The sequence below is a fragment of the Vulpes lagopus genome, chromosome 17 (genome assembly GCF_018345385.1).
Source record: "Vulpes lagopus strain Blue_001 chromosome 17, ASM1834538v1, whole genome shotgun sequence".
Taxonomy (NCBI): Eukaryota; Metazoa; Chordata; class Mammalia; order Carnivora; family Canidae; genus Vulpes; species Vulpes lagopus.
In genome coordinates, this window is record NC_054840.1 from 36,863,454 (window position 1) to 36,877,205 (window position 13,752).

Sequence of the window (13,752 nt, forward strand, 5' to 3'; positions counted from 1 at the left end):
CCATCAAATGCTAGGAATTCACATAGACATGGAAATCTTCAGCTTATGTAGCTCAATAGATAAAATTTTTAGACAACCAAGCTGGGATTCAAAGCGTAGAGTAATTTGGTTGAGGTATTCTAGATAGTGGCAGAAAAGGTCAGGAACCACATCTTATTACACTTTGGTTTTATTTCTAATACAAAGTTGCTACTCTCACCCTACATCCATTTAATGACCGAATTTTTTGTAAAAATCAAATAGAGATGAAGCAAGACCTTTAAAATAAGAGTATTCAGCGTGTTCTGATTAATTGGTGTGAAACAGAATTTTTAAGGAGGGATCTAAAAGAAGCTAAATTTAACAACAGGAAAAGCAACAATAGCAGTGGTTACTACTAGAACTTAATGTGGTGGATGTGCTGGTGATCAAGGTGGGTGCCAGTGGAGGATGCTTATTTTCTGAGACCAACAGACATGAAGCTCCTTGCAAGAGAAGATACGAGCTAGGGAAGGTGTTGACTTATCTTTATGTCCTGGGCAGGTGTTTTCCGAGTACAGGGTTCTCAGTTTTGTTCCTGAATGGACACATTGTTCTTTCATACTGCAGGACAGTATTGAATGGTATCATTTGTCTCCTTAGTATTACATGTAACCCAATGACTACTTAGGGACCTGGTGTCTTCCATTCTGATAGCTACTTTTTGTTGGGGGGAGAAACATTCATAACAATACCCCTTCTGTTCATTACATTTGTTTGGCATCTTGATGTAATTGAATTGCATTTAAATTAAGAAAGAGATTGAAGCAAGAATTTTGAAAGAAAAAATTTTTCCATCTTGCAAAGGAGCATGTCACTGTCTTCCTCCCCTTTGAAAAATTTAGCAGATTTAAATTCTTATTACATGCATGGCTTATTGAAGGCACAAGGCATCACATGCATTATCATATCTTTGCTCAGAATTTAAGTATGAGTCTTCTTTGCTTAAATTGGATTTGCCTATCAACCAAAATAATCTCCAGAAGAGCATAAAAATAGAAAGTTATAATATCTGCTTTGTTTCATTATATTAGAAACACTTTGGAGCTCAGAGTGTCCTGAACTTTGATCAATAGTGCATTGAAATTTACTAACTCTGTAGCTCTTCTATGAGGCACAATTTAAAAGAACAGTCTAGGAAAAAATTGCTAACGAATAATAATTAGAGGTTTAATAAAAGGATGTGTTGAAATAGACCCCTCAAAACAAGACCAAGTTATTTATCAAATAACCTTTGAATATGCCAGAATTAGTCAGATTTTCTGTCATTAGTCTCTTCTAGGAGGAGAAAGAAGTAGTAATGGTATGCATCAGTCAATCTAATGACAACTTGATTTTCCAAAAATCCCCTTAAGGAATTTCTCCAGTGTACTTGGAGAGAGTAGCTAGGTTATATCCTGTGTATTAAGCATTTAACATTTGTGGGTTGCTTTCCGATAATTTGGCAGGGCATACAGCCACATTAGCAAAAAGCTGAAATATTAATGGAAATATTAACCTTGTCAGATTATGAATTGAGTTGAAATTCATCATATGTGCCATAATATTGGGCTTTTTTTTTCCTTCAGTGTATAGCATTTGGTAACGGAAAAAGATAAATTTAAAAGTGTATTGATTTACACATTTCAGTACAGATGTTAGTTGATGTTTCACTCTCTTGCCCAATGCTGTCATCACCAAGAGGGCATGTGCAGACCCCAAAGCATGGACCCCATTCATGAGCTCTAATCAGAAGCTCTGCCTTCTAGTGGTGGTACCAGGACTGCATGGTAGTGGGGAAGCCGGGGGTTCTTTCATTTGTCTGGTTGCCTGTTACTAAAATCTCAATTCCAGTCTAAATTCACACAGATTCTTCTTGAACACCAAAAAAAAGAGAAAAAAAGAAAATTTTGGTTTTTACAACATACACACATACACACAGACACACACACATCCTGTATTTTTGAAACTACCTATAAAAAGCCAGTCATCTGTCTACATTTGAGTCTAAAATAAAGATCATAATTTACATTTGGTCATTAAATGAAGCTATGGGCTTGAAAGAGAATTACTACATTGGATTCTTTTTCGTTCATGGACTCTGTCCTTCAGGAAAGGCTACCTCTGTGAACTTTGGGATTTAGCATATTCTTATTACAGAGTATATGAGGAGGAGAGAAGATGCTTGGAAAGATCTCACGCAGACCCTAAGGTAAGGATCTGGGTAGTGTCGTTTGGTTGGGAAGTGGTTGCAGGTAGAAGAGTGAGGAAGTGGACCAGGGAGAGAGGTCAGCTGTTGGAAGGAGCCACTGGTGGCATCTGGGGCTCAGTCCTACTGGAGACCTGCAGAGGGAAGCATGCTCAGATCTTCCCACTGGGGGATGTGGATGCAGAAACTGGGATATTTATCCATCAGTTACTCCCTCATTGATTGAGACACATGAAACTGTAAGGAACAGGCTGCAGATGGCCTCTAAGAAAGGCAGACGACTGTTAGAACATGGACAGAACAGCACCCACTACAAGAAGCTTGATTGGAAGCGAGTGTAAACAGTGGGAAGGCTACTGATTGTTTTAAATAATACAGAAGACTGCACAGAATCCACGCACATACACAAGTAATCATCATAAGATAATAGAGCAGAAATTCATAAATTTGGCATTATGGCCTGGTGAATTTTATTTTTTCATAGCCCTTGACTCATCCATCACCCATCAGAAAGAACACAAATTTGTTTTAATCTGCCTAAGCCAATGACCAGACATCTCTGTAGACACACAGATTCCACTGGGATTTCTAAAAAGGTGGCCTAGATCCAGATTTATAATCTGTTACATTGTGCATGCTAAAATTCCTTATTACTGTCCAAAAATCAACAGATTTATAGTCAGTGCCTACTTGCTTTGATTATAACAGAGATTTGATGGCATCTCAGAGCAACATGCCTCTCTTTGCTCCTATCCAGGATTGCTCGGTTCACATTTGAGGTTATGAGCAGATAGGCTTCCTGATTATTGATGATGGCAATTTCACATGTTCCTCACTAGCTTTCCAATGACTCCTTTATAATATTTTGGTCTTATACCCAACCATCCAAGACATCAATCAGTAAATAGAAAGTGACCATCCCACACAGTGTTGCTCAATACACACAGTGCTCAATCCCTGTGGAAATGAGTTTACGGGAACTCAGTCCCACATTTTAAGGTACAAAGTCTTAAACACTTCCTTGGATATATCATATGTTCCATGACTTTTAGATTTCTCAAATGTCTAAGCACATCCTGTTGGTCACAGAGGCTAGCACATGCAATAATGCAGGATAAGTGGGAAATTTATGAATTTGAGGGATGAGTAGCAAAAGACAAGTAGGTGATGGAGTAACTCTTTATGTCAAAATTTCAACAGGGTTTTTCATTTATTTAAAAACATATATCCCATTATCTTTTCACGTGGGTTCTTAGATCAGAGAGAGAATCAACTCGTATTGACACCACACCCCATCAACCAAAGAAACCAAACTCTCAGTTTGTGTTTAACAAGAACACAGATTTTTTTTTCAAGTTTTAAAATTTAAACATCTGTTTTTATGTCATTAGTATTTTCTTTGTATTCTGAATTCCAAATGGGTCCATTTTTTTCTGGGGCTCCCTGTTTCTTTACTAAACCAAAATATGCCTTGGTTTTTTTTATTCCATTATTGAATTTAGTATTTTCCATCTTCCTGGAGATTTATCCTGGCCCCTGGCTGCCTGCTAAGATATCCCACACAGTCATGCATGGTTTCTGCTCTTTCAGCATTTTGCTTAAGTCCAAAATTTGAGCTCATCTCCTCACTTTAAACTAACAAGATGATGAACTGTTTATTGTTAGAAAGTTAGAGAAAGTTGGGGGATAACAGGAGGGAATTTGAGCTTAAGATCGGAATAAAATCAGAATGTAATTTCAAGTGATTACCAATGTTCACCAGCCATCTTCCAACATGATGGAACTTGGAATGTGCTCTTTCTCCTTAGGTAGAGCCTGTTGATATGAAACTGGGGTCTCTCCTCCCTCTGAAGGAGTCTCACACTCCTTCCCTCCATTCCCTGAGCCCGTTGCCACCATGTGATAGTCTTCCAGAGAGGAGAATCCAAAGCAATCACTACCCTTATTGTGCAGAATAGTCCAATTTTCCTTTGTGTGAACATCACTAGTGCAGATTTTGCATGACCTGGTATTTGTGATCAAGAAGATCATTAATATGATTTTTAAAACATGAGTATTATCTACCTAGGTCTCCAGGTCCCCACCACAGCACAGTCACCACTGATGGTGAACAGAAGCTTTGAAATTAGATTTTCTTTGATGTGTCCCAGATAAAATGCACAGTAGGTCACTCGTTCACTTAACAAATAACTATAGAGAAAATAGTCTTTTCCAGGAACTCCTCCAGGAGTTGAGCAATAAAGCAATGCACAAGGTCCCTTTATTTCCTTTTATATCATCAGTCTGTGAGTGGGAGGAACCACATTTGAAGATGTATCTCCAATGTTCAAAGCAAAAACTGTTATTTCCTCCTCTCAAAAAAAAATTTCTAAGTATGTAGACATGTCCATCCTTTCCTCAAAGACTGAAATATCTACAAAGCCTATATTTTATATTAATGTAACTACACCAACTTTCTTTTCATTAAGGTTTTCATAATTTGTCTCTTTTTTAGTATCTTTTCTTATTTTCTGTATTTCTGTATTCTTATATTTAGGATGTGCTTATTGTGAATAGAGTTTGTCATTTTAAAAATCCAATCTGACCATTCTTAGTCAAGTAATTGGAGTATTTAGTTCACTTACATTTAATGTAATTTCTAATATAATAGGCCTTAATGGCAATTTATTCTCTGTTTGTTGCACCTGTTTTAAATTCTCTTTGAGGACAGCCCAGGTGGCTCAGTGGTTTAGCGTCACTTTCAGCCCAGGGTGTGATCCGGAGACTCAGGATCTAGTCCCAGGTCGGGCTTCCCACATGGAGCCTGCTTCTCCCTCTGCCTGTGTCTCTGCCTCTCTCTCTCCTCTCAGTGTTTCTCATGAATAAATAAATAAAATATTTTAAAAAGACTGCCCCCCCCAAAAAAATTCTCTTTGACTCTTCATTATAACTTATTTTGGATTAATAAGAATTTCTATCTCATTTTTATTGTTAGTCTGTTAGCCATACGGTCTTTCATTTTTTGTTGCTACTGTAGAAATTATATTCATTCTTGACTTACTGCATTCTACTATAAATTACTACTTTTGCCACTTCCCATACAATCCCATAGGATTGTACATTTTACCTCCATTTATTCTCACTTCACTTTTTGTGTTAATGCCATTGTAGATTTCATTTCTGTTAAATTTTAGATCACCCAGGACATTATCCTCATTATTTTGTACAGTTAAGATTAATTTTAATTTACCCAGATATATATATGGACATTTAACTTATTAAAAACTTTTGTTTTCTCCATTTTATTTATTTTTTTAAAGATTTTATTTATTCATGAGAGACACAGAGAGAGAGAGAGAGAGAGGCAGAGACACAGGCAGAGAGAGAAGCAGGCTCCATGCAGGGAGCCTGACATGAGACTTGATCCCGAGACTTCAGGGCGACACCCTGGGCCAAAGGAAGGCACTAAACCACTGAGCCATCCAGGGATCCCCTGATTTCTCTATTTTATTTCTTAACTTAAATGGAAACATCAAGGAAATTTAACAACAACAAAAAAGATCAGAATTATTAAATTGAAAGTGTCTTTTTAATCTCTTTTAAGTACTGATAAAATTCCCTTTCGTGTCAGTACCACCACTTGAGTTATGACGACTGTTAACACCTGGCCCTCTACCTTACTGCCTCTTTTTGCAAAGAGGTTGGTAATAGTACTAATCAAATAGGGTGTGCTTTGATTCACCTGTTTCACATGAGTAGCAGGTCCTCCTGGACTATGAGTTTCCATATATCATATATCATATGAGTTTCCTATATCTCAGGCATGTGGCTTCCTTCAAACACCAGTCTATTCCTCCAGCTTCATCTGATGGGCTGCGGTGGGCTCTCTGCTGAATTTTGAACAACATGGTATCCAGGAATGTTGACTCACTCTTCTTTGCATCCAGCACTAATGCTCATCGTGAAGCCTGGCATTTAATAGACAATGATGTATATTTTCTGAATGTGCAAATAATTTAATGAATGAGAGAACAAATGGCGAACACTCAGTTATGCCAGTTCCTGGTGAAATGCTCTGCCATGCATTGGGATCCCCCCATAGGTACCCACTTGGTCTACTTTTGGCTTTGCACCTGTTTTTTTCCCCAAAGCAGGCTGGGGAGGGGCTGTCGTGAGGGTCTTCTCATCTTCATCAGGATGCACTCCTGGCCTTCCCTCTGCTCCCTCAGTGGATGTTTCCAGGAGCCACCAAAATGATGTACCTTGGGGGTTGGCCCAGAGGGACACTAGCCCTGTAAACCTGAGAGCAAAGACCAGCTTCCCCTCCCCTATATTTTCTTTTTTTTTTTTCCCCTATATTTTCTTATCACTTTGTCCCCATAAATAAATGGATGGATCAGTGAGTGAATGAATGAATGAATGAAAAGAAGGAAAGCAGAAAGAAACAGGAAATGTGGAAGACAAAAAATATTTCATTCAACAGATGTTTTTTAATCAACACTGAATATCAGTTGTTAAATGCACAATACCTAAAGAATATGGTATTTTCTATAATAAATGTTTTTAAAGATTTATTTATTTATTTTAGAGCATGAGTGGGAGGGGCAGGGGGAAAGGGAGAGAGAATCTCAAGCAGACTGCGCTGAGCACGGAGTTCACCATGAGGCTTAATCTCACAACCCTGAGATCATGAGGCAAAACCAAGAGTTGGATGCTTAACTGAACCACCCAGGTGCCTCTACAATAAATTAATGTTTAGGATAACTAAGAATGAGCATAAACTTCCAAATATTGCCCTTCTTTAATACTTTTTCTAGAAAAAAAATATTACAAATGTCACTCTAAAATAAGTAGAAATTATTTTTTTTTAAAGATTTTATTTATTTATTCTTGAGAGATAGAAGGAGAGACAGAGCCAGAGACACAGGCAGAGACAGAGCCAGAGACACAGGCAGAGGGAGAAGCAGGCTCCATGCACCGGGAGCCCAACGTGGGATTCGATCCTGGGTCTCCAGGATCACGCCCTGGGCCAAAGGCAGGCGCCAAACCGCTGTGCCACCCAGGGATCCCAATAAGTAGAAATTAAAATAAATGTGACGTTAGATGTTGCTTACTGTATTTAAGACTAAAAATATAAGAAAAGCTCATAATTTATCATTTCTGTGTGTTCCACCTGTAGTCTCTTATATATGACATTTTATAGTTGCTATTTCTGACTCCAGCTTGATGAAAATTTAGAGTCATTGAAGGGAATTGGGTGGTTACCACAAAGGAAATGAAATATTTGAAAATATTTGACTATCTTATTTAGGAAATGTGGAATATTTGTTGATTTTCTGAAATGCAATAAATCTTGTACTTTACCTCCCAAATGAATGGGCAAGCAAAACTGAGTGTTTTCTATCTTAGGCAGACCATAGGTTTCTGGCATTTTTATATCATTTTACTCTACTATTTTAAAATCAAAGTAGATAAACAGGATCCTTAGGGGAAATAACTTTGCCACCCTTTATCCTCTACTCTGAAGAACATATACTTAGAACTCAATAAATAATAAATAATATAACACACTCTGACCTTAGAAATTTTGATTTTTTTTTTTCAATATGTCTTTCTACACTCCGTGTTTTAGCTTGTGGGAAAGAGTCCTTGAATCGGCCCTGCCGCGGTTCTGTGATGCTTTCAGAGATTACATGGATGTTACCGTAATGATTTGAAATGTCTTGGTCTCCCTCCCATGCTCTGTTTCAGGAACGGCTTTTGCTCTCTCTGCTGCCTGCTCACATAGCCATGGAAATGAAAGCTGAGATCATCCAGAGGCTTCAGGGCCCCAAAGCCGGCCAAATGGAAAACACAAACAACTTTCACAACCTGTATGTCAAGCGACACACCAATGTGAGGTATGCTGCTCTGTTCTCCGTTAGTGAGTCCGGGGAGCCATTTGCCAGCCTGGGGACATTTTTAACTGGGAGCTCCCATCCCACAAAATCATAGCTCCTCTGAGACTGTTAATATAGTCCCCACTCCACCTCCCTTCTGCTGCCTCTCAGGGCCTGAGGATAAGAAAGCAGAATCTTCTTCACTTTCCTGGATGGTGGTATCCATCATGGCCCCACTTTCTATGGTGGACCTTCAGTCCCAAAGGAAAGAGAGACAGTTAGTGGGGTACTTATTCTGGGAGCACCATAGGCAGATATCATGGCATCCCTGGAGTACAGGCTCCTTGGCTTTGTGGTAAGATTGAAGGTAGGGCCAGTGGGCTCTTGATGCAAGAACTGATTCCTCCAGGGGACTAAGCAGGGCCAGGGCCTCATGAAGCTAGCACTTCCTGTCCATCAGGAATGATGGGTTTCTGGGGTTATGGCCAATCAGCAACCAATATCACAGGGGACTGGTGTACATCTTAATTAATTAATAGTGAAAGTTCTTGTTTTCCAAGTCTGCCATAGTCCCATCTGCTTCCCAGGGAGCCATTCCTATAATCTCACTACTTGGCAGACTACCATGTTATCAGCATGGGATTGAGGTCCAGAAGGAGAACCACATGGGGCCTCCTTCTCCCTAAGCTCCAGAGAGGAGCTGTGCAGGCCCTCACTTCACATGCAGAAGAGCATTTCCTCCTAGGCTGCCTGTCTCCCAGCTATAGCAGAACTCGGCCCCTGCAGACTGTATGCCTAGTCCCTCACTGTTCTCCAAGCCCACCCAGTCTTCATACCACTTCTTTGGAGGGGTTTCCTTACAGCCTTTCAACTACATCACAGAAGTGCTTTTTATTCTTGCCAGGTTCCCTCGATAAGTAACTTGTGCATCTGGCCTCATTTGTTCCTCCTTGATGTTATTACCCACTCTGTTCAGTAGTTCAGCAGCAACAATCACAAACACAGCTACAGTTTGTGGAACATTGACTACTTGGCTACTTGGCCTTTTACTCTCAAGCTGGGATCCTTAACAGTGCATGATCCTGGCATCCAGGCTGGTTTGCAAGTCCAGGGTTTTCGAAGTTTATTAGTAAGAAATAAATTTGACTACATTTTCTACTGTAATTTACATTGCTAAGCAATATCATTTTGACCCCAGATTTGAGGAAAGGTATGTGAGCTAGTGATGCATATAGTCCAAGCACGCACAGAGCTAAATATATAATGAGAAATGCAAATTGAGAAAGAAATAATAGAAAAAAAAAGCTATAAATCAGTGGGAACTAAAGAAGCAGGGGATAAATGAAGAATCGCGGGTAAAAAAAAATAATTTTTTTAAGTCCCTACCATTTGGGGGGTTAAAAAAAGGAAATGTATTTCAAGAGCATTTGCACCTGTTAAGGAGTAAAATTATTTAAAACACTGGCCTGCCTTCAGATTTTTAAGCGTTTTCCCCAAAGAAGGAAAGTAGAAACATTCTCCCAGTATCCAACAAGGTGTTATGCTAGAAATTGCCCCTTCCAGCCTTAGCTGTCTGAAAATTGGCAATATCCTTCCTGTCTGAGGAAATAGTTTTAAGTACACATGGGATGTTTAACACATGTAAAGACAAATGCAGCTGTATTTAAACAAGATCCCCGAATATCTTTTGAGTATCTGTGAGATAATCCCCGGGGAAAAGAGCCCTATAAAAATGACCAATGAGACCTCCAGCCTCAGACAGCTGATGAAGGCTCCCCATGCTGTCTGCATTAACTTCCAATTTCTACGTGACAAAGTACCCCAAAACCTAGTGGCTTCAGACAACAGTAAACATTATCTCACAGCTTCTGTTTGTCCCAAGTTGAGAACAGTTTCACCTGGTGGTTCTGGTTTATGGTCTTTGATGTGGATTCAGGCCTGGTATCCGGTGGGCTGCTGGGGGACCTGCCTCTGAGGCCGTTCCTCATGTGGCTTGCTGGAGGCCTTAGCTAATCATCACTGAGTCTGCTCACAGGTTTCTTGAGTGTCCTGACAACATGGAAGCTCACTTCCCAGGGCAAGAACTCCAAGACAGAGCCCGGTGGAAGATCTTTTAGGATCTAGGCTTGGAAAGTTATTGCTGTAGTTCCTGCAGCAACCTCTTGATGACACAGGTCAACCCTATCCATTGGAGGGTGGACACTACAAGAGAGTAGGTACCAGAAGGTGAGGACCTCTCTGGGGCTATCTTGGAAGCTGGCTACCACACTGTTGAGGCAAAGGATTACAGACACAGCTTCAAGTACCTTCAGAGATTGTCTAGAATCTATTAGCTGTGTCGAATTAAATTTAAATTCACATAGTTGGAACACTAAAGTAACTTAAATACCAAAACTTAAAAAGTAAAAGCATACACAAATCACATGGTGTACCAATTATTTTTGTAATAAGTATGAAAACATGACTTTTCATCCTGGGCAAGGTAGGCAATAGCAAAGAAGCCGACATGGTAAATGGATATTGCAGAGAGTCCAGTCAATACCTGAGGGTTTTTGAAGGTCTTTTTTCTTTTTATGAGAATTATTAGGTTTGTAGACAGTGACATTTCATTAACTTTTAGTTCTGCTTTGTCCATTTATTCAAAAAGATGTTTATTCTTTGTTAATAACATATATTATCTCTTTTCTATCTGAGGGTGATAATAATGTGAAGAATAATGAAGAGGAGAGGCATTTCTAGATGGCAGGGTAGCTGCTATTAGCTGCTTCCCGAATCTTCAGCATCTTCCTCTGAATCCTGCCACTAGGGCTGAAGCATTCAAAAATCCTTCCCATCTTTGCAAATAAGCACACATCCCATAATCTAGCACCACCACCCCATTCAGAAACTGACCGTTTCTCCCTTTTATAGCCAAGATTCTAGGAAAGTTGTTCCTTACTCTCTGGTTGTCCCTGTGTTCTCTCCCTCCTCGAATCCTCACACTCTGCCATCTGCCTCCACCACATCACAGAACTCATTCTTGCTCAGTTTCCCACCAGCTATGTTGTTCCCATATCTGAGTATGACTTAGCCTTTGTGTCCTTATCTCTGACAGCTCCATATGGTTGGCCACTTGACCCTGCCTTCCCACACAAAGAATTTTCCCATGCTGTATACTCCATGACATCATATTACATTTCTCTTCCTACCATCTCCTTTTCCATTTTCTCTTCCCTAAATCTAGCCTCTCTGTAGATGAGTGTTTTTAGGACTGTCTCCCAGCTCCTCTCTGTTCTGTCCATTTCTCATCCAGGACTTTAATTACCAACTGTGGGATACTAAGGTGCAGAACTCAGTTGGGTCACCTGGGGAGCTCTGTCGATTGAGTGTCCGACTCTTGATTTCAGCTCAAGTTACAATATCATGGGTCATGGGATGGAGCCCTGCATCAGGCTCTATGCTCTGGGGGGAGGCTGCTTGAGGATTCTCTCTCCTTCTCTCTCTGCCCCTACCCTGGCTCATGCTCTCTCCAAATTAATAAATCTTGAGAAAAAAAGATGCAGAACTCAACCATAGCTTTCCATACTTACTTACCTAGTGAATATCTTCCTCTTGGATGCTCCACTGACACCACCATCAAACTCAACCCAACCAGAGTTGAATGGGTCATCTTCCTCTACAACCTTGTTTTGATTTGTTCAGAGCTAGGTTTGAGCCCCTTTCTCAACCAGAAACTGGGTCTTCATCCTTGAGGCCTCCCTCTCCTAGTCACACCATCCACCATAACTGATCACTAACCATACCTGGTTCATTCTTCTTCCTGCGTTTCTCCCGTATCTGTCCAGTTCTGTCCATTTCTCCTGACAATAGACCCTCCTCACGGCCCTCTTGGAGGAAAGGGCTATGGTTCTAACTGACCTGTATGCTTCCAGATTGCTGTGGCTGGAGCGATCTCTCTGAAATGGCTAATCAGAGTCTAGGTCAAGTACCTGTGCGATCCCAAAGAGTACCATGCTTCCTCTCCTATAACTCTTTGCACGTTACATCACAATTACCTGTTTACATTTTGAATCTCCTGGCTTCAGGTAACTTCTGGACCATTGTAAGACATTTATGGCCAGCCTGTCTTGGGGCGCCTTCACCCACTACAATGTTTGACCACAGGAAGAAGGAAGGAGATTCAACTGCCCATCCGCACATTCTCCTTCTCAATACTTCCTTGGGTCAGATGCTCTTTCTCTGCACAAGCAGAGTTAATTTTTCCTCTTGGACCAGGCTCAGTGTCTGTGATCCTTGCTTCTACAGGGTGCTATGGGGGGAGTAGGGAAAGTTTGATGGCATCATCTGAGCAGAATGGACAATGCAGAAGCCCCTGCAGCCGTGATTTTCTTGGACCAGAGAGTTCTCCTCCAGCTTTTGTCATCAGCAGAGGACTAAGTCTTCCCTCCAAGGTGAAGCCACAAGCCTTGTGTTTGGCACAGTGAATGGAGTGCAGCCAACAGCAGAGATACAGCCTGAGATCAGACTGGCCAATGCCACATTACTTTTTTATTATGGTAAAATATACGTAGCATAACACAGTTTTAACAGTTTTTAATTGTACAGTGTAGTGACGTTAAACACCTTCACATTGTTCTGCAACCATCACCACCATCCATCTCCAGAACTTTTTCTTCATCCTGAACTGGGGCTCTGTACCCATTCAGCAGCAGCTTCCCTCTGCCACCCAGTCTCTAGCCACCCATCCCTCTAATTCCTGTCTCTATGGTCTGACTATTCTAGGTATCTCATGTAAGTGGAATCATACAGTCTTTGTCCTTTTGTGTCTGGCTTACTTCACTTAGTATCATGTGTCCAAGGTTCATCATATTGTATCATGTGTCAGAATTCCATTTCTTTTAAAGACAGAATAACATTTCATGTATTCTGGGTATATCATATTTCTTTATTCATCTGTTAGTGTATTTGATTTATTCCTACCTTCTGACTATTGTGAATAATGCTGCTGTGAACATGGTATACAAATATCAGTTCGAATCCCTGCTTCCAGTTCTTTGGGGTATATTCCCAGGAGGGGACTTGGTGGGTCACGTGGTCATCCTGTTTCATCTGTTGAAGAACCACCATACTTTTTGCTAGAGTAGCTGCACCATCTTATATTCCCACCAGCAGTGGGGAAGGGTTCCAATTTCCCCACAGCCTTGACCATACTTCTTACTCCCTATTTCTTGGATACTGGCCATCCTGATGGGTGTGAGGTGGTAATTTTGTTTCAGGGTACAACTTAAACCATATTATCTGAATCTCCAACTGCCAGCAGGAATTTTAGGCCTCTTTGTGAGATCTTTATACAAATCATAAGCATGTCATTGTGTGGAAAAGTGGTAATGCACATCCTGAGGCTATGTTTTCCTATCCTGACCATTGAGGGTTAACTAAACACAGACACGACTCTGAGGAGTCTGATACGTCTCACTAGCATGTACATCCCTTGAAAGGAAGCTCTCCTGGACTCATCACCAGCTAACCCCCCTTCCCATGGCACACAACACACACACTTATTATCACTGTGATTGGACTTTGCTGGTGTCCTTCCTTATTTGTTTAATGCATCACCCCAACAACACTCTGAGCTCGAGGAAGATGCACCATGTCAGCTTTATCCTGGCAAGGAATAAGTAATTCAAAACCTTTTTTTTAAAGATTTTA

At 40.5% G+C, this 13,752-nt stretch overlaps 1 protein-coding gene across 2 annotated transcripts in view; it reads left to right on the top strand.

Annotated features, from left to right (window-relative positions):
- The window catches only part of ADCY2 (adenylate cyclase 2), a 387,405-nt gene that overhangs the window by 257,125 nt on the left and 116,528 nt on the right, over positions 1 to 13,752 (top strand). For both annotated transcript variants that reach the window (XR_005984284.1, XM_041731928.1), the window contains exon 5: positions 7,937 to 8,085. Coding sequence is in view for 1 of the 2 variants with exons in the window: in XM_041731928.1 (XP_041587862.1) it covers positions 7,937 to 8,085 (149 nt within the window). In the remaining variant the exon portion in view is untranslated. The remainder of the gene's footprint in view (positions 1 to 7,936; positions 8,086 to 13,752) is intronic.